The sequence below is a fragment of the Malurus melanocephalus genome, unplaced genomic scaffold (assembly GCF_030028575.1).
Source record: "Malurus melanocephalus ecotype Western Australia unplaced genomic scaffold, MMel_1.1 scaffold_56, whole genome shotgun sequence".
In the NCBI taxonomy this organism is placed as follows: domain Eukaryota; kingdom Metazoa; phylum Chordata; class Aves; order Passeriformes; family Maluridae; genus Malurus; species Malurus melanocephalus.
In genome coordinates, this window is record NW_026623288.1 from 1,618,712 (window position 1) to 1,640,333 (window position 21,622).

A 21,622-nucleotide genomic window follows, 5' to 3' on the forward strand; every position below is an offset into this window, starting at 1 on the left:
GCTGAAAGTTTGAAGGTGAGCTGAGGTAAAGAGATGAGTCTGAGCAGCAAAGGGGTTTGTTCTGGTGTCGGGGTGACCAATTTTGGGAACGGATGGTCCCTTGYACCTCCGTCTCACTGATACTGCCTCATGTAGTCACATTAGCTGGGATTTGATTTGGTTTCCAGCGTGGWTCACAAGCTGCAGTGAGAAATCTGATGTGGGTGAGAAGGGCAGCACATGTGCTGTGTCTGAGGCTGCCTTTGCACGGAGAGTGAGGAGCTTTGCTTCTCTGCTGGATCAGATCCACAGCTCGGATAACACAAGGCCAGGATCTGTCACTAGGGCAAGTGCATCTTCTGTTTTGCGCAATTTCCCTGAGAACAGATGGCTGTGTTGGCTGCAAACCATCCATTATATAAAAATCGAAAATTATGCTGCAATGAAATAAAGCTACTCAGCTGTGTTGTTGAATGGATTTCAAACACTGACTGTATAAGAAAACCAAAGCTCTTTTAATGTTTCTAGAGCTCATGTTGCTCTCCAGTSACTGCAGAAAAGCAACCTGTCTGCAAGGGAAGGACATATGCCAATGCAATGGGTTGAATAAGCCCATGTCTTCAGTATTTGCACTAAATTCCTGGTACTTCCTAATCAGCCAGTTTCTTTAAGTACCAGTGWATATACAGCTTCCAGAGCTTATTACCCTACAGTACTTGGAAAAAATATTTATGCATTTAAGTCTTGTTGACAAATACCCTACACAAAGCATCCATTGGAAAACAATACYGATTTGTGGCTAAACTGTCCCAATTTATCCATTAGAGTTGGATTCATTAATGCTCCTGWCACATCTTGCATGATGCTACACATAATCTGAACTCCAAGAGCTTATTTTTAATCCTTTCCTGACGTACAGTGTAACGCAGAATCAAATCACACACAGAACAGCAATTGTGCTTTAATCACTGAGGAGCTGGGGGAGGAAACATGCACATGCTGAGGGTAATGAACAGCACTCGAGTGCAAGTGGGAACACTGCTCACCCCATGAGTGAGTAAGAAAGGTCACTTTTAGGTATCTCTTTTTTTTTCAGGGAAGGAAATGTAGTTTCCCAGTCTGATTCTGTTTTTGTTTGGTTTTTTTTTTTTTTGGTTTTTTTTTTTTTTTTTAAGGAACTGTAGAACTAAATTCTGTGCCCAGCTGATGATATCTTTGGCACTGAAGGGACCTATGACCTAGGCACTGAAGGGACCTATGACCTATTGCACAAATGACAGACTTATCCTGCTTACATACACATTCCTCATCAAAAACTGATGTCTGGGGAAGGACAAAATAAACCTGTGCCAGGATTCAGTCCTGTTGTTTGACTCAGAGCTGAGCATCAATCTTGCTTTCTGAGTGACATGCTTGTGCTGAAGGACTGGTTTTTGTCATATTTTAGTTGCTGGGAATGTCCTACATAGGGCTGAATTTTGTACCTGAATGTAAACCAGCAGCTTTTATGAAGATCTATCTCCAGTGGATTTACATGTAGACATTTTGGAACAATATTTATAACACTCAGAGGTCTTTTAATCAGTACCATTTGAATTCTGTTAACTAACACTAAAAATTAACTGCYGCTAATGCTGTCACATGTGGCCACTAGGTATTACCACCAGAAAGACTATGCAGAAAGATTTTCWTTTTATAACTGCTTTCTCCAACAAATAATAATCAGTACAGGGGCTGGGTACACMCATGATAAACACAGAAAGATGACTATAATCTCTCCTGTTATTTGCTCTCCAGACTGGTTTTTTAAAGGGTTATTTCACTTGACAGATTCTGCCTCARTGCATGTATATACACCATTATAAATGCAAATAGCACTCAGAAATCAAACTGATTGCTTTTTGTGTAGTTATCATAGATATAAATTCAAAATACATATGGTCTATTCAGTCTAGAACTGGCATTTCAGCATTAATGCAACTAAGCTTATAGGGCTAAAAATATGGATTTAAAGTAAATTCCCCATTAAGATATTTTCTTTTTCACCCCATATCATATCTCACACTCACATTCTAAGGAAAACTTCTTTTGGAACAAATCCTTTTCAGACACATCAATAAAGAGCAGCTTTAGAACTACATTCTAGTTCCACTTCTAGAAATTCTACTTTACACTTTTGGCTTAGCTAAAAACTTATAAATGAGCACTCTATATTGAAAACTTCTAATTAAACTTCTAAAGAATTTAAAAAAACATCTGCAACTACTGGTGAGGACAGATAAAAGAGAATGCCACCTTCTCCTGAAGAACAACTGTATTTAGAAGGAACTTGCGATTCTCATAAAACTTTTAATAGGAAGAAGTGAATCAAATTGGTTAATTACCATTTTATGGTGTTAAAAGGGCAAATTACATGCCATCCATTTCTAAACTTCTAAATGTCTTCGGTGCTTTTAATTAAAGCTGCCATCTAGGAACTAAAGCAATTTTATGCAATTAGTTATTTATAGGTTACCATAATACACCACTCAAAATATGATTCAAGTGATTTGCAGTCTGTTGCCTTGTGATCTTTGTCATCTTTACTTCCTGACTGTGTCAGCACTAGCTGCAAAATATTCAGTAGTTCTTTGTCAGTTGGAACACGACTTCAGTACTTGCACTTGAGTGTTGTTCTCTTTAGAGGCAGATCAGTAGAGCTGGAGCAAACAGCATTTTTAACTACTGACTGTGAATGAAAATGTTCAGCTTCCAGCCTGACAAATGATGACTGGGGTCATCCTGATGATATGGGTGAACAGAAAAGTGAATGATTTATGAATTCAGATGAAGGTTGGATGAAATTTAGGAAAAACCTGCTGTCCAAAAAGTTTACAATGTTCTACAAGTTTCCCATACTTTGGAAATCATAGGTAGCTAAGGCTACTGAAGAGAAAAACAAGGAATAAATTTAAATGAATCAAAAATGGCATGAGGTTTTTTTGGCTGATTGTATGATGCATATATGACAATGACTCGAGGCTGCWAATCACTTTGGCTTGTCTATTTCTAACTTTATATATTGCCAATGAAAAATCTCACCCTGTTCTAATTTCCTTTTTGAATTCTATACAAAAGTTGAAAAGGCCTTAGGAATTCACAGAATAGCAAAGATTGCTGGAAAAATAGCATTAATCACTACCTTTGATCAAGGGAGTTTGTTGTCACAAAAGATTGTATTAGGAATTTGGTGTGCATCCTACTGAAGTTAATAGGAATATTCTTGCTGAACAGGCACAGTCCTACATGGGCTGCTGCCATTTGACACATGTAAAGGTTTAGTCTGAGCAGCTGTTAACTTTATTTTCGGTATTTACTATTGCTGAGGATGATGAGAAACAATCTGGATTATTTCAGGATGCAAGCTACTACTGGGATGAACACATCTTCAAAACCACGATTTTCTAAAGTAGTACTTCCTTAGTAAAGTAATTGCAAGSATAATAAATAAAACGACACTGCAGAACTGATTTTTAAGTAATACTTTCATTTGTGTTTCTATCTCATGGCCACTGGTCTGAGTGAAAAAACTCTTTGCTACAGCTATGTATAAAGTATTTCTGTGCATGGGATTTAGAACTTACTTCAACCTTCTACATTTCCCTGGTGCTTTCTTTGAGGTCACWGCATCTGTAGTGAGGTGACTGCACTGCATCCAAGTACTCTGTGCTCAGTGTGCAGYTGAATTTCTCGAGGCACTGACTGTACACATGGTTTCCACAGACAGTGTGTGCATCTSTCTTCTAGTTCTAGACACTGGTCTGGACCCAGAATTCAATAACCTGACACTGCTGGTCCTTAAATGTTTAAATCTTTAGATTTAGTGCTTGGGCTTCCCAAAGGGGTAAATCACTTCTGATGTTTAGGGTGGCATCACTGGAGGGAGCTGCTGTTTTGACAGAAGTTCCRCAGTTTGCATTTCCAGCAGAGCTGCCCTGTGTGAATGCAGGTCACAGGTACAAGATAATGGAAATCGGATGCTAATCGGACACTTTCCTTACCCTGCTGCCCGGGAGACACTGGAGCTCAGCAAAAATGTGGTAACTTGATTGTCTCAACCTCTCGCTGCCTCTGTCAATTACGCTTAGAAAGTCAAATCTATTTACAGGTCTAAAGCCACTGATTTCAGAAGGGCAGGGTAGGTAAGTGTTTAATGGTGTTGATTTAAGCATTGGCTTTGCAGGGCTAAGTACAAGTCCCAGGTATTTCCACTCATTTTAGTGCTTCTTACTGCTCCAATACTTGATGACTAATCTGGTTAAAACCAGGACACGATCCCCAAGTGCCTTCTCATAAATACTAATCAGTTTGTTTAAAAGATAGTGCTGGTGACCAGATGTGCCATAAATAATTTTTCAAAAAAAAAAATCTCCAAACCCACCAAACAGAATTCTCCACCCCAAAATTAAAATCTGTTACTTGGTAAAGTTCAAGTGATTGGAATTTAGTCAATGATTAATATCTTGTGTAGTTACTTCTTCATTTTCAATATCTCCTTGTGTAATAAATGTGTTCAGCTTGTCACAGATCTTATTTTATGTCCCCACCTTGTATCATTTCACATTCTGCTTAAGTACTTGGTCATCTATTACATGACTCATTAGTCTGAGATCTCTACAGAATTAAAGAAAGTTGCAGTAAAAATAATATATTGAAGTTCAAATTTCAACTACATCAGCCATGCATGTTTAAAAGCATCTTTCAAAGTCAGCTCAACATACAATGGTGCAAGATTAATGTTCACTAAGCCCCGTCTCTAGTCCTTCACAGAGAATGGGGAACAGACTGAACAAAGCTACGTGCGTTTGCTACCTGTAAAATCAAAGTTGTGGAAAGATGAAATCGTAACTGTTTAGTGTGACTTCATGGTATTTTCCTGTCTGGCATTTATTTCCTGGTCACTAGGCAAAGGCAGTCTTACCAAATAAYAACAATGAGAAATAAACATTGATTAAAGACTTAAAAAGTTAAACAACAATCCAGGACTCTCCTCAAACCTCCCTGCATGTCCAAGGAAGTAGAAAAATAGGTATGAATTCAGAAAAGCTAAAACACCATTCAAAGCAACTTTCACCCAGAAAAGTAAGTAAGAAAGAGAATTTGAATTTCCACTTATTAACATACTTTTGAGGACGTTACCAAACAGGATTAAGTTTCACAAGTGTTACACAGCAGGTATTTCTTATCAATTTTGCAAATGGATAAATGGAGTCCTCTAGATAAGCCCTTATTCAGTTACAAGCAGCTGGTAGCAAAAATTAGAGTCCAACTTTTAAGACTAATATAACTGATATAACTAATCAAGGTCACACAACCACTAAACYGAGTCCTTTTTCACATATGACCTTCCTGTCAAGAAAGAGAGAAATGTATTTTCCATTGATAATGGGAAAAAAAGAATACTCAGGACAAAAATAAGAAGGCAAGTGAAGTAAAAAAAGCTAAAAATATTTCAGTATTAGCTTAAAAAATAAAGACGAATTATAAATTAAATAATACAAGTGATTATATTTAATCCTATCTTGGCAATTACTCTTTGTGTGGGACTTACTGTTGCATTCTAAGAATCTCAGAGGTAAGAAACTAGAAACAATTCATTTTTTTCTGTGGTCAAATACTATATAACACTTATGTCTGTGTAGCCAAGGATTTTTAAACACAGTTAAGAAGTTCTTGTGAAAATTTCCTACCTCCTAGAGAAAATAGTTTTCTTTATATTGTTTTATGCTATTTCAGTAGAAGTATGACATATTCTGACTTAGAAGTATTTCAAGAACAAGCAAAACAAGTCATCCAAAAGAATCTAAAACTGTACTAAAGTATGGGAGACATCGCTGATCCTTAATAAAGATCTCTGGGCACTGGGCAAGTATTTCCTTCTACTTTGCAAGGCTATTCAACCTCTTACAGTTTTGGGGAAAACAAGGACCTGTAAGGCTGTTAATGCTAYACTGATCACACTGTGCTGGTGACCACCAAAATGATGCTGCATTTTGTTAGCAGAAAAGGGCATGGGGCAGTCCAGATATACAGATTAAAATAAAAAACCGTAACAAATCTGATCATTTCCACTTGATGTAATTTAGAGGAGATGCATTAATCTAAAGTACCTGGGAGTCATTGCCTGAATTTGCCAGCAGAAGAGTCAWTGGCTGCTGACAGTTTATTTTTTTAATAATTGCTGGCTGCCCTAGAAATCCTGACTAGTATTTTTATTCCTCTTAATTTCTTTATGACTATAACCTTCTGTTAAGGAAGTAAGTATTAGTATCTTCAAAGGAAACTGTATCCCAAATTTTCATCAATGTATTTTTCCAATCAAAAATAAGATGGAACAACTGATTGTATTGTAACTGGATGTAATCAATTATTATCAGCAATAAAACACTGATCACTTCCACAGAATCACACTTTCCTGATAAAGGATCTAAAAACCTTCCTTTTCTACTATGTTTAGAATAGATTCATTACATTAATTAGCTGCCTGAAGATTAACATTTATTTGTACTTACCTCACACTTACCTTCTATCATTAAAGACACGCTAAAGTCACTATAATTACAACGTGTCTCTTGCTAAGCCTTAAACCAGGATTATTTGCTTGTCTTAGAGGTATTTCTGCCTGGATATACATTCTAATTTCCTACTGATGTACAGCCCTCCTTTATTAGCTCAGGAAAAATAATCAAAGCCCTTCCTTTGAGCCAGCTGTGAGCGGGCACGGGGGAAGCCCACGCAGGGCTCTGCCTTGGGAGCTGCTGAGTCCCTTTGTTCCAGGGATTTCAGTGGAGTTGAGGGTGATCAGCTGCTTTAGAGCCCCAAATCCCGAGACTTTATCGCAGTTCTAATGCACACTGCAAGGGGATTAATTGTGGCTTTGGTGGGGATTCAAGGCTTCACATGCATTTTGCCTGTGACAACATTGGATGTACTCTGACAGGGAGGCTGCAGCAAAACGCTTATTCCATGTGCAGCAGGGCAGATGCTCATCTTTTGCAAAGTATATTAATAAGAAGGGACAAACTAGAYTTCCAAATAAACTTATTTGCTGGCTGTCTGATTGGAACAGCCCTGACTTACTGTGTGTGAGCAAGCTCTGTTAACATTACAGGACATTACTGATGCACAAAATGGACTTTGAAACACCACAACTTGCTTAAGAGTTACATATAATTAAATGGTGCCACCTTGCAATCGAAAGATAATGAAAGAGGAGGGTTGTTACACAGGAAAGAGCAATCAGAGCATTGAGCTGGAGCCTGCTGCCCATGCTGGTCCCTCATGAAGGACTGGCTGTACTGAATAAGCCTCATGAAGGGATTTGGTTTGCTAATAGYTGGTTAAATCGTTGCCACAGACTCATTTTTGTACATCAGTTGCATCTGAGTTCCTAAATAATGAAGGAAATGACAGATGACCAACACTAAACACCCCAGATATGATCTTTTCTTACCTCTTGGGCTGTTGAGAGAAGCCTCGGATGCYTTTCCACCATCCCCACAGTGGCTCTGGTCAAAAGGAAGGCACTGATCACCTGTTCCTGCCACCACATCTGCATTTTTGGCCAGATCCTTTGTTTCAGTGAGAGATTTTGCTTTGTAGACTTTTCTGGTGTTGGTATCTGATAAATAYAGGGATTCTGACACTGGATCAACAGCCAAGTAATATTTATGTGCAGGGCTTGTACTAGAACAGAAGAAGAGAGCATCAAAGTAAATTTGTTTTTTCTTTTACATATCTGTGGCAGCATAACAGTTGTACTCTACTTATCTGAAGACATCAGCTCAGTGATTTGAAGAGGACATAAGTGAGAGCAGCCCAAAATACCACCAGTGTCCTGCCACAGGGCCTGACCAGAGAGCAACGGGTCAGTGAGGGCAGAGACTGGTACTGGGGAAATTGGTCTGCCCATCAGTACCAAACCCATCAGGATAAAGTCAACTGGAGAGACTTCAGCTTAGTTATAATCATTACTAGCAGAAGCAAGGTCATTTTTCTATACCTGATACCTCCTAGTACTCTTGGCACTGAAAACAAATCTATGAGTTGCAGCAAAGTGAATCACAGACAGCTCTGCATGGGCACTAATACCCACTCTTGGTTATTTTTATCTGTTTCCAAACCTTAGGAAATATGAAGGTGTGAAATATGGTGCCTTAATTCATGCCGACTCCATTGTCAGGAGCAAGGCAGAAGGCCAAGTACTGTCAGTGCAACTAGGCATGAATTWATGCACCATAATTCATGCACTGTCACTGCCTTATTGAGATTATAAAATGTTATTTTWAAAAATATTTACATATGTTAATTAAACGGTGGGGATCATAAATTCTGAGAACGGGCTGCATCTTATTATCCATTAAGACTTTTAGTTTCTTTTTCAGTGCAAAGTTAATTTCCAGCACATGGCACACCATGATATTGTCCTGAGCCTGCTGAGCCTGCAGTGAAGCCCAACTAAAAACCGAGATATCCTTTGAATCACACAGTTGGTTACTGAAATTGTGGGACATTGGCACAGGCTGAGGGTTTATGTACTCAGATAATATTTGTATCATTATTGTGTTTCTCTGAGGGGCAGGAGGAGATTTCTGAAAAGTGGCTGGTTCAATGTGTCCAGTTAGATCAAAAAGACTGTAAAAAAACTTTTTTTTTTTTTTTTAAAGAGATATATTATTAATATTGATACAAATAACTAACACTTGAGATTGCTGCAACAAAGTTGTGAAATGAGTTCCTCCCCTCACCTTGGCCAGTTCTGTTTGTGGTGCATTGACAATGATCAGTGATGTCCCCTGAGCTGGGGAACAGATGTGAAACTCAGACCAAGGAATGAGAGGGCAGTGGGATGATGAAAGATGAGTAAGAGGATGAGCTAAAAGCAATTAACGCTAAAGCATCATGACTATAAAATTTTGTTTGTTGAAAATACTGAGAATAATTTTTGCTCTTTGGATTGAGGTCAGGAGTGACTGGCCAGCCAAATGATGACTTTTAAATAAAACGTTTCTAAGAAAAAAGTTACRAGGAGAATTCTAGATTTTAAATAAACATGTTGTTCAGCATGCAGAAACTGCAGAGAACCAGGGGTCATTCTACACTCTCCTTGTAGACACATTTTCTGTCATCCTTGTCGTTACATTTAATAGACCAGCTGTTAGAAAACTCTTCATGTTTATGCTTAAAGCCTTGCACACTAAAATGGTTAAAGRGTACTAGTAAAAATGGAACAGAATAGAAAATACTTGCTATTTTTTGCAGAAGATTGTAATCAGATCTGAATCTGAGTTGATTTAAATTGGCCTTTTGAAAACTATGTGAAATACACTAGGATTTAAAATTAATCTTTGCAGCACTATTCTGCACTAAATTTTTCTCTATTTTTCTCAAAGTTTAGTTTCTATTCCCACCAGTTAAACAGCTTTGTCTTATTAAAATCATGATGACAAGAAAAACAATTGGGATAAGTTGTTTGTAAACAGTAAAAAATAACATCAGTGGCCTTTTCTGTTTACTGGTTGCCAAACTCTTCCTTTTTTAACACAGTATTTTATTTTCACCTGCTAAAAAGCACTCTTATTCCCCATGTCTTTTGGGGACGAAAAGTTGTGTAGAGGAGTTGGATTTTGAAGCCTTTTCCTACAGGAACTGTCATGAGTCATCTTTCACCTGCTGGTTCTACATGTTTCTTTGAACATTCTAGAAATTTCCACCATGACTATTACCTTTACAGCCTCAAGAGAATGGCACAAGTGGGACTGTAGTTACTTACTACGTAAATTAAAGAGATCTCCTCCAATTTTATACAAAATTCACTTGGACAGAATCGTGACAATTATTATTGCAATTAATATTGCTCGGATACTTGAATATTGTCATAATTTGATTTCATTGAGGCTGAAGCCCATCTCAAGAAACTAGTAATGGTGAGCAGGTATTAACAGAAAAATCTACTTTACGAAAGAAAGCTCTAAATGTAAAAGCTGATTCATGTTCTGAAAGTGTTACAGAGAAATTCAGTTTATAATGATCCTGGTCARTTTAAAGCAAATGGAAACAATCCTTCAGTTCAAAAATGGAACCTTGCACTTCCCAAATAGGAATTATTCTTCCTTTTTAAGTTTTAATTGTACAATATATGAGATGTGACATAATCTGGTAAATAATTTACAGTATTCAATAGCAGTCCTGTGGCTGAAGTGAGCAATTCCAGCCAATGCTCTCATGCTGCAAACACAGCTCAGTCCACACTCTGCTCCCTACCATGCATTGAAGTTCTGTCTTTTACTGTACCAGCGCTGGTTTATTTATCTCRTTTAAGTACTGGAATGCTAAGAAGTTTGTTTCTAAGGAGACAGAGTGCCTTGCTGTCTCTTTCTAGCATGCAACATCACTTCTGCAGCTGGATTGTTGGAACCAACTCCCTCACCGTCTGTYGCAGAGGCCGAATGTGCAATGTTCATTCCTTTAAAAAAATCCCTACATTGCAGGGCTAAAATGCCAGCTGGGAAGGGGAAAAGCCACTTGCTTTGTCTTCAGCTGGAGCAGCAAGGACTGAGCTGTGACACAGCATCCTCATTTCTGGGCTCTGCTGTGCACACTCTRTAACTGGCAGATTTTAAAGCTCACAGTATGCTAGAACCACCAAAGCACAGTCCACTAAAGTACAGTGTGTTTCTGCAGCCCTTTAAACTGTATTTTTTGTAGCTCAAATTCCAGTTTCCTTGGATGGCTACACCTGTGATCAATCAAACACCATATGAAATGGGTATGACAGCTATGAAATGCATGYTCAGTGTTCAGGTTTAAATCTCCCCTTCTCTTCCCAGTGATCAACAAACTGACTTTTAGAGGGAGATTTCACTCCTTCAAAGGGAACAAATCAAACCTACCATACTACAAACAAGGGTGACTTTGATTAACATTTGTATTTATTAACATTTAGATTCATTAAATTCAGAGTGYTTCTCTATATCCAGACTTCTAAGAGCACTTTTGTAAGACTATTTCCTCAAATGTGGTTCACATATCACTGTTATTATGTTTTGCTTACCTGTGTCTTGTGTCTCTATTCCTGGAAAGATCAGTTCATGTTTAAAAAGAAAGAAAAAGACAAGAAATGTTAGTCCTTGACAGAACTGTATTCTTTGCTTGACTGATCACAGAGATGTATCCCACTAACAAAACATTGTTTATCCTGTTACTTGATATTTCTTTCTCTCCAACTGTTTCCTTTGCACAGCCCACACATTGCCAAATTAATTCTGAACAATCAGCACACAGAATCATCCCCAGCAATGTTAGCTAGGTGGCAATTCATGGGTTTTAAGTAAGAGAAATTTCATTCAATGATGTTCAAAATCTTTCCTGCCTTCCTCTGTGTCCCTCAAATGGAATGGGAAGCTGGGAATGACAGGGAAATTGTTAAGGGCAGCACAGGCTCAACTTTTGGCATGTCAGATTGCAATGCCAGGTTTGCTCCTGTCTGCTCAAACTCAGCCACACACTCTGCTGCATGAGGAACACTGTAATTGGATTAACTGCAAACACAGTAATTTCACAGGCCCCATGCTCTGACTATACACTGCATGTTTGCTGCAGAATTTGGTGGTTTTCTTAAAAAATATGCATCATGGTAGACTTTAACTTATGCAGAAAATGTATGAAAAACCTCAAATGAAAAAAATCAGCTCTATTAATTCTACATTTTGCAGAAATTCATTATGCATGACCTATTCTAAAATTCTAAGTTAGTTTGATAGTTGATGGCACACATGCCCACAAAGCAACTACATGTGGCTRTTCCTTCAAGCCCCAAGGGATAAAAGCTCACCAGAGTTTTCACAGAAATCTCACAGCCAGGTTCATGCACACTAATCAGAGAAAGCCAATTATTTTCTTACCTTAATTCTAATATGCCAATTGAATTTCCAGAAGGAAAGATCCGTCTGACATAATTGAAGTCCCCAATATAGACACTTCCATCAGGCCCAGAAGCGAGTGCCACCGGGGCAAAGAGTTTGCTGTTGAGGGCAAGCCCATTGCAGTTGGAGCAAGAGACACTTCTCTGGTGCCCATTGCCCATCACAGTGGAGATGACTGGAGGCTGCTGCGAAATGAACATGTTTTCTCCATTCCCTTTGTGCACAATTCCTAAGAGGAGCGGGGCGAAAGAAAATAGAGACAGAATAAGCAAATGTATGGCATTTAAACTATTCTGCAGTTCTGGGTATGGAATCCTCTAGAAAATCAGATTACCAAAATAGCAACAAACATCTGATAGTTTTAAGAATGTGACAGGTTTCCACTAACTTTTCAAATTTTGTTCATCACTGTCACCATTTTGTTCAGTAGTGGCTAGTGGCTATTTTAAAGCCAACATCATGAGGAGAACTCATGGTTGGTTAATGCTCTAACAAATTGACTGCTAATTGCAGTGCTATCTGATTTCTTGGGGATTACTACTTTAATATTCATTTTATTCATAAATTTTTATTAGGTAGCAGAGGAATTTCTTTGGCAGTTTGAATATTTAATTAAAGGAGATTAATAGCATGACTACTATGCATTTTTCACAAAAGAGCACCGAGTGGCAGTACAAAATCAATATTCAAATTTAACTGCGAGTCCTTCATGGTATATGAAAATGGTGCCAAGTGCAGCAAAGCCACATTAAGTGTCAAGGAGCAATCGTGAGGCACAAGTGAATGTCTTCCCAGCAATAATATCCTGAGTTCTGCCATAAAGCCTAAAACATCTTCCCAGTGTGTGTCAGAATTCTAGCACTGCTCTGCAGCATCCACAGTTGAAAACCTTCCCCATTACTGGGTTGGTGATATCAGAACAAGCACAAAGATGTATTTTTTTTTTTTTGAGCTGATAGGTGTAGTGTTTATTTTAAGTAAGTACAAGATAATATTTAAGAAGTATCTTTGAAATGACATGTTATTGAAACAATTCGGCTACTGCTGAACAGGTGCTCTTTTAGATCCCAGTCCAACATTTCTTATTTCCCTTGAAAAGCCCAGTACCTCATCAGGAAAGTGGCACTATTAAGRAACAAACAAAAGGGAATTTACTTCCTGGAGGAACTCATGGTGGGAAATGAGAATATTCTAGATGCTGCAGGAAGTACATGTTGAGACATGTCTKAATTTTCACAAAGTATAGAAGATGTATTTATGTACTGTCTCTACTAACTTCTGTTTAAACTACTTTTTGTGACTTTCTGGTGAAACTGAAGCTAAAATTCACCTTGGAAATTACWGAATGTCACCACAGCTATTTTGAAGGGAATTATATTTTAAACAAAATTATTTATGAACAATAAAGGACATAATGCATATATTTGCTTGAATGTGGGCTTTAAAAAAACATCCTGGAAATATGCCAGTAAAATAAATGGCATTATTCTCCCTTATGCACTGGATAAAAATACTACGAAATGAAGATGCTGCCCTTTGTCTGAAATTACAATGCTAAGGTAATCTTTCAACATCCTCATACAAATGCCAGTAAATAATTAGGGCTCTGGAGAATATGTTTTGCTGTCAATAAATGTAAGTATGTGCTTAATTTCAGGCTTTTGAGCTGCTGCTTTAATTTTAGTTGATGYTGTCTTGCACTGCGGTTGAAATTACCTTAAAGCATAAAGTACCTCTAAAATTATTCCTTCTTGCCCCAGATAAATAAAAATGGAATGGATGCACTTGCCCATCAGAAGAAAAATTTAATTTAAATAACACCCTGAAAAATTGGTTGATAGCACATTCATTTGTATTCATGAGATACAGGTGTCTTTAAAAGACCCCTATGGTAATATTTATGGTATCTGTTCTCCTATGAGAAATGCCCTGATGATCTTCCAAACTGACAAAAGCTTTGTATCAAAATACACTAAACTCTAATGATATCACAAATTAGAAGTGAACATACCCCCAAACTGGTGAGGAAAAAACAGTGGGCAAAGAGCTTGGGAGTATAGCTCAGAACAAGATGTGATCCTTTGTTAACCCAACAGCCAGACTGATGCAAAACTGCAGAGATTTAAAAAAACTGAGTTTCCAGTGACAGACATACTGAAACAATATTTGTTATTTCACATCAATTCTGCTGGAATCAGGCATCTTTTTTTGGGTTTTCTTTCTTTCTTTTTGTAAATCCTTACATCTGGCAGTAGAACACTGTTTTCACTTGCTCAGGTTTCTGCATGTCAACACATGCACCTCCATGGCTTATTATGGATTCCAAGTCTGTWAAATCCCAACTGTTTCTTTTTCCTCAGTTAATTTTGTAACTTCTCTAAAATGAGCAGTTTCGTGGGGAGGAAGAAAAGCATATCTATCCTGGGTCTGAGCAGGAATGTTGCGCACAGTAGCAGACCTGCTGGGAGACCAGGCTTAGTGGCTGAAATTAGATAGAAGCTCTTCAGGACTAGTAAATCAATCAAAGTGCTTCTAGTTTTAGTTTGAAAATAAAATGCCAATTTGCAGCAGAGAATGTTATATTCCAATGCTGTTTCTGTRGTTAATCCAGTGGCACTGTTTCAAAAACATGAAACTTTCATCCTTCTAAAAAGAGCAGCTCTTCATACATACAGAGGAAATGCTTTAATTAAAAGTGAAAAATCTTAATATATTCATACTCAAGAAGGCTACTCAATGCTTTTCATATCAGTYATGGTGGCATGGAGATAAGTCTGAAATACATAATTCTAGTTTGAATCATACTCTTGTCCTTATTCAAAGCCCATTTTATATATCTGAAATGGAAGTGCAGTTCACTTGTTTCTAGATAAGACCAGAAGTACACTTGTTATTTTTATCCTTTTGGTTACCACAGTTCATTATTTGGTTTTGTTGCTTTAGTATGAGCCCTTAGGCTGCTCTGGTAGCCRTGCACAAGCTTTGTTATATTGTTTTCCTGCCCTTAACTGCTTTTCTAGTTCTTGTACACCTTGAGCCAGGTGTGGGTGCTCAAAGCCTGTAATGGTCCTGAGGAACCTCTGAGACATCCCCGAGCCTGGGCTTTGTCCCTTTGCTGGAGATGCTGTGACATGCAAACTGCARACAAACAGACCCTGGATTTCAAGGGAGATGTGTTTATGCCCTCTCCTCCCCTACTGGGTCTCTGCCAGTGATGGGTAAAGATCTTTGGCAGCTTTTCCCTGATCAGCCTTGGTCAGGTCCTGCACAGTGGGGATATGTGAGGAAGAGGAGCAGGGATAAGAAGAGGAGCAGGGATAAGAAGCTGCACATTCCCAGCTGGTTTGACAGGAGGTGGCTTGAGGCTGAAGGGTCAGTGGTCCCTGGCATTCTCAGCCACACAGCTGAGGTGGGCACAGGCAGCAATTTGTCACCACACACCTCGTGCTCAGGAGAGCAGAGGCTTAGCCCCGCTCRGATTACAATTGCACACTTTGCAAAATCTCAGACCATGCTGGTGCCTGTGGGGTGAATTGTGGTAGTAACCACYGCAGTTATCAGATAGTCATATAAACTGGAGTTACTGCCAGCAATTTAGTCTTGAAATTAAACTATGCAAGTGGTAAATTGGCACTAAGGAGCAGACTATRGGACTCGCAGTTGGGGGCTCGGCTGACTGAGGTCAGATTTCTCTTTGTGTTAAATGTCAATAGCTGGCATTTAAAAGAGACAATCTATACAAACCAATAAGACAGGGAATGAAAGAACTGCTGTTTAAAATGTCAAACTATTTTAAATCAAAACAGAAATCCAGATAATTTACAAACTAAATCTGACCTTTTGTATTTGGAATATTTATACTGTAGCTGCACATTCAGCAACAGAACTTGTAAAACTTGAGAGCCATACATCTGTGCATGAATCTTCATCAACAKAAGTTTGCAGATGGAAATAGATTTTATTGAACTGACTCTCAGCTGGAGCAAATTGGGAGAACTTTACTGAATCCAATACTCTGTTGACTTTCAAGTGCTAAAATCTGACCTCAAGTTTCTCTTCTCCTGGACAATGAAATATCTGTTTATTGGCAAAACCATATACAGTTTACCATAATTTATCTASAAGTATTCTTTTAATAATTTAATTCCACTAGTTCCCGATCACAGATGTTAATGGAGGAAAAGAAACCCCCCCAGGTATAAAATAAAAGCAATGGGAAAAACCATTCAAGCCTCCACGCTTGACAAATCACTGTGCAGGGTTAATGTTCTGACAGCAAAAGCACTTACAGGTTTTTTTACTAATGCTTTGAAATTTGTTGGATTGCTGGTACTGAGGAGTGACTTACTGTGCTTCTCCACAGAGTGGGCAGCCACAAAAGCTGCTGAAATCGGACTGGCAGCGTGGGTTTGGAAGTGCTGGTCTGTGATCAAGCAGGGTTTGTCTGCCTGGGGCTGTGTTGCTACAAACTGATGGCAGTCACAGGATGAATCAGGGGGGCAGACACTTCACTGAGAATATAACACACTACAGACTGACCTGAAATGTGGCACTTCTATACCAGCTGTGTGAGAACGAACCCAAATTAGTTTGCCCTTTTCCCATCCGAACGACCACAATGTGCTAGCGATCGCAAGAGTCAGTGATATTAATGTCTAATCCCTGGGAGCCAGAACATTAAAAATATCCTTTCAGATGGCATTTACAGTTCAGCTCTCAATAAATGAGGGTGCACATTCAAAGAGGATTACACATTAGGAAGTGTAACACTTAAAATCTGAACAATTAATTCCTTTAAAATTTGTATTCTCCTTCTGCGTGGGCAGTTAATAAAGGAGGGACTTACCACTTTGTGGATTTAATACATGGTGTTTGTTTATAGACCAGCCGCCCAGATTTGAAGCATCCATTTCAAAGCCTTGAAGGATTACTGTTCTCTTCTCCCACAGAATAAAATCAGGACATGTTTCATATTCATATCCCACTGACACTGCAAACAAATAATTAAAGATCTCTCAGTCTATGTTTTTTCTCTGTGAACTGCTAGGCAGTTTTTCATTCCAGGTTTTGATATTCATCTGTCAGGTAATGATGCCACTAATTTTCCTCTGCCTGATTGCTTTTGTTGGAGTGCTTTTTTTTTTTTTTTTTTTTTTNTTTTTTTTTTTTTTTTTGAAAAAAGGGTTTTAAGAGATTAGTATGTTATTACAGCTATAGTTACTACTGCTTCAAAGCAGAAAATTGTCTGTGGTATCAGTTATGGGTTTCATAAGATTATAAATCTCCTTCAATGACTCCTGACTTGATTGTTTATTGCATTTCTGCTAATTACCTGAATAACAGCTTAAATAGAAAAGAATCCATGCTAAAACAAATTGGTTTTAATTTGTTTGCTGACTGTAAAAATTATAGTTAGGCAGAAATGGATTGACAAGCTGAACATTTCTAGAATTACACATTTATCTTAACAAGCCTGCACATTACCAAATACCTGGTGAAAAATCTGGAATTTCCCTAAGGAAGATGGGTTTTGGGGAACTCAGACTGATTAAAACCCCTTTCTTTTGGTACTTAGTAAAACAAAACAAAATTAAAAATTTGGTATCTCTAACATACCAACTTTTACAAGAAGTTATCTCTAACCTCACTAGGTTTCAGTGAAATGCACTTATAAAGGAAGAATATTATTGTGACACCAAATTCCAAAATCTGATTTAAGAAATATTGAAATAGTTCAACCTTTCCAAAATAACAATATCTTTAAAAATATTTTAAGATACAAAATACAAAAAACCAACCCAACACATCAAACCCCACAGCTTTATGACACTTTTAACAGTTTGTTTCTACTTTTTCTATGTAGTACCTTTAGGTATATTTTACTTAAACCATAAATAGTTTGAAAACCACCTAAATTCGATTACAGTATACAATCAAAATATTTTGACCAGATCTAAAAGGAAGCACTTGTATTTATAACATAAATGTTTTACGGAAGACTGAAAGCTGTTCCTTACAAAGTAACAGCTCTAGAGCTGCTTCACCATTTTAGCAGAAAGAGCCTGTTTTTGCAGCTAAACTCCGACTTGTAAAAATCACATCTCCTTAAGAACTGTAAATATTGCATGTTTCAAACATTGCAGGTTTCAGTTTGAAGGTCTAGCAGTCACTTCTTCCAATTATTCTTTACAGGAGCTCTAAAACCAACACCAGCAAAGCTTCTGGGTACCCCCTGAGCTGAGAGCCCAAGGGAGGGCACRGAACCTCCAGAGGAGCCACATCCTGTGCTGGGCTGGTTCTGCAACCCAACATTTTCTAGGTGTTAATGCAGACAGGAGATAAAGGGCAGATTTTTCCTGTGAAGCAACYTCACATTTGCCACCTACACATTAACATCTTCCCTCCAGTCTTGAGCTTAACACCTTCAATCCCGGCTCACACGTGCATGCTTGAAAAGAGCATGCCCTGRAAAGGGCAAAGCCCTGAAATGCAGCCCCTCAGGCTGGCTCAGGAACTTGTTAGGGACCCACAGGACAGTCCATCAGCTGCTGGAGGGACCGTGCTGAGCTGGGGSAGGGAGGCAGAATAACTGAGAGTGYCTGGAATCTGAGCCCATGGATCTGCTGGGGCAGCTTTACCAGAGCTGGAGRTAACTCCGTAACTCCTCGGTATTCCCAGCCTACAGCCGATGTTTCTGAGCTCCCAAACACCCTCTAGATGTTATCATCCCCCTCCTGAGGAGCTCAGTGCTGCTGCTCTCACAGTTACTGCTCACAGCTGCCTTTTTGTCCTCTCATTGTTGAGAGACACATGGGCACACACTCATCTTGWGTGTATCTAGAACCAGAATTCTGTACAAACCTACCCTCATTTATGAAGGACACTTATCCTTCAAAAAGAAATTTCTGTGAGACCTTAAAGCAGGGTCTCCTGAGCCATCTAACTGGAAGTCCTGGTGTACCATCCCTGAAAATTTCCTATCAGTCATTTTGCATGCACARTGATCAAGGCAAAGCGTAACACTGCTAAAATCAACAGGATGATTGCAGTGCCACTTGAGAAATAAGTATTCTGTTAGGGGCAGGTTTTGAAAAATGTAATTTTGTAAGTGAAATTAAAACCTCTGTCAGCTTACTCTCATTGTGGGGTGTTACTTTCGGATGCAATTAATTTATAGCACCTTTTTGAGGTGATTGAGATTTCACTGTATGAATGTGCACTGTAGTGACTGTGGTTTTGGATGTTAACAGCCAGCAAATACAGTTCTTTGCAGTCTCAAAATGGATTTTGAAAGACCTACTGATCATCTGTACCAAAACCGGATACTTTTCATACAACTGTTGAGAAAAATAATTGGTGCCAGACCTATAGCTTCAGGGCTGTTGCCAAAATGCAGGTAAGAAATAAAAGGCAAGATTAACCAGGACAATAACCTCTACTTTAACCTCTCCTGAGATATTTGTATTATCTGCATCCATCTTCCTTGAACAATGAATAAAATGTACTCGAGCCCAGCATCAAGCAGGGCTGCTGGAGAGCTGGTTTATGCTCATCCTTCACACCCCTCAGTGCTGCTGTGTGGGATGCACGAGTCTGTGTGAAGTTACACAGGAATATTTATTGAGGATCTGACTAAAATCCTTTTCTTATGTTAGATTACAAGGGGACATAGACTTTACCCCCAAGGTTTTGTGTGTCAACATCCACATGATGCTTATTTATTCAGAACAAAAAATTGCTCCTTTGTCTTCTCAGTTGTTACTCTGAGAAAATGGCCTCTTATGAGGGGCTCAGGGACTGGATACACGCCAGCAAACATTTCTCCAACAAGTTTAAACAGAACCATTTGCATGTGGAAATATGCTCAGAAAGTCTTGTTTTCTGTGACTGTTTATGTGATCAGTGCTGTCAATAATCCTGAAGAAAAATATAGATGTTTATAGTATTTAGAAAACCAAAAGCAGATGGTTATAATCCTGACTTCCAGGACTTCAACCTGCTCCAATTTAATTTAATTAAAATGAAAACTGAACAGAATGCATTATTAAATATTGGTAATATACTGGCAGAGGAAATTATTTTGACAAAAATTCATATAATGGATGCAGATAAAGGTCCCTGAGTAACTACAGTGTGTCAAATTAAATAAAGCTTTATTGGAATCTAACAAAGCATGCTAGCAATGCACTTAAAATATCAAGATTTTTGCTACTATTTTGAAAGGAGCATAATTAACGTAAACTTGAAGGAAAAGAAAAAAAATTAAGCACCACTTAAATAACTGAAAAGTTGTTATCCAGCACTATTGTGTAAGCTTTATTAATATTTAAACACATTAARCTCATCTACTTGTAATTTGGGTAACTAACTACACTATCATTTCATGAGATTTTATGTGTTTGAATTAAAATGTTTTAAAGTCTGGATATGTACTGGACTCCAGAATCATTAGAGGACTCTTTGATGATGCAGTGGGAACAGCGTGGTCRATGGTTCCCTCTCAAAGACATAAATGACAACATGTGACAGCCTTTGGACATGGGGCACATGCAGCTGTGCTGGGGGAAGCCTCAGGTGGCACCTGTGACSCACCTGGTCCTGCCTGACCACCCTTGGGAGGGCCAAAGGGCGAGCTGGAATATTTTGTTATTTCTGGATTTRCACAAATATGTGCCAACAACTAACTCAGTGCCTTCCCACACTGCAAAATCAAACAGGAACTGGAATCTGCAACAGGGCAGGGCTGGATCTGCCCCTCCCAGGGTCTCCTGCATCCCAAGAGGCTGAGAAGGGCACTGCTGCTCCCTGCCACACACAGCTGGGCTGTGCAGAGCCCTGGTGTCAGTGCCAGCCCCTGCCTGACCCCAGCCCATCCTTGTGCAGATGTGAACCACAAGTGGAAGAGCAGATCCAGACAGGAGAGATGATGCAGCAGCTCTGGAGACCTTGCACCAASAGTGGAGCTTGGATTGGAGCTTGGATTCCTTTAGACCAATGCAATGTGTGAGCTATGGCTGGAATGAGAGACCTGAGCTTCTGCCTGAGCATTCATAGCACATCAGGAAACTAATGAAGCCAAAAATGTATCACTTATTTCTTGGTTGCTTCAGTTTTCAGCTGAATTTGTTCCTGATCTGGCTCATTTCATGACCAAATCAATGTGAGTGGTGKCCCAGGGGTAAGGACAGAAGGTGGGACTGTCCCTGCAGGCAGCAGCCTGTRTTGTGTGTGCTGAAGGAGACGGAAGGACCACAGCTCTGGGAAAAACTTCTTGTCTGACATTTTCCTTTGCATATTGCACCATGTAAATTATACTCCATATTTTGATCTCATCATCCATCATGGACATTCCTGCTGTCTATGTCTGCATCATTCTCAGGGAACAAATGACCAGGCAAATGCTACAATCCTCCTTTTCCCATTGCCTCCCAGACCTGTCTGGGACACACACTAACACCGGCACACACCAGCGGCTCTGGGGGCTGCAGAAACTGGCTGGCACCTTTTGGCTCTGCACAGACCACYCTGAAGGCACCCTGCCTGCACGGACAACACAACAGATCCCAAAGGAAGCTCCTGGCTGCCCCTCAGAGTATTYACAGATGGAATGAAGTGTATTCCCTGCGAGGGCGGATGGCCCCGTGTCACCCTTGCTACTCTTGCCTTACAGCCCGATCTGC

General features: G+C 39.0%; 1 protein-coding gene across 1 annotated transcript in view; it reads right to left on the reverse strand.

Annotated features, from left to right (window-relative positions):
* TENM1 (teneurin transmembrane protein 1) overlaps nucleotides 1–21,622 on the reverse strand; it is a 120,374-nt gene that overhangs the window by 47,462 nt on the left and 51,290 nt on the right. The window contains exons 11-13 of the mRNA XM_057365667.1: nucleotides 16,789–16,932; nucleotides 11,922–12,171; nucleotides 7,472–7,704 (exon numbers count right to left, since the gene is read on the reverse strand). Coding sequence (XP_057221650.1) covers nucleotides 7,472–7,704; nucleotides 11,922–12,171; nucleotides 16,789–16,932 — 627 coding nt within the window. The remainder of the gene's footprint in view (nucleotides 1–7,471; nucleotides 7,705–11,921; nucleotides 12,172–16,788; nucleotides 16,933–21,622) is intronic.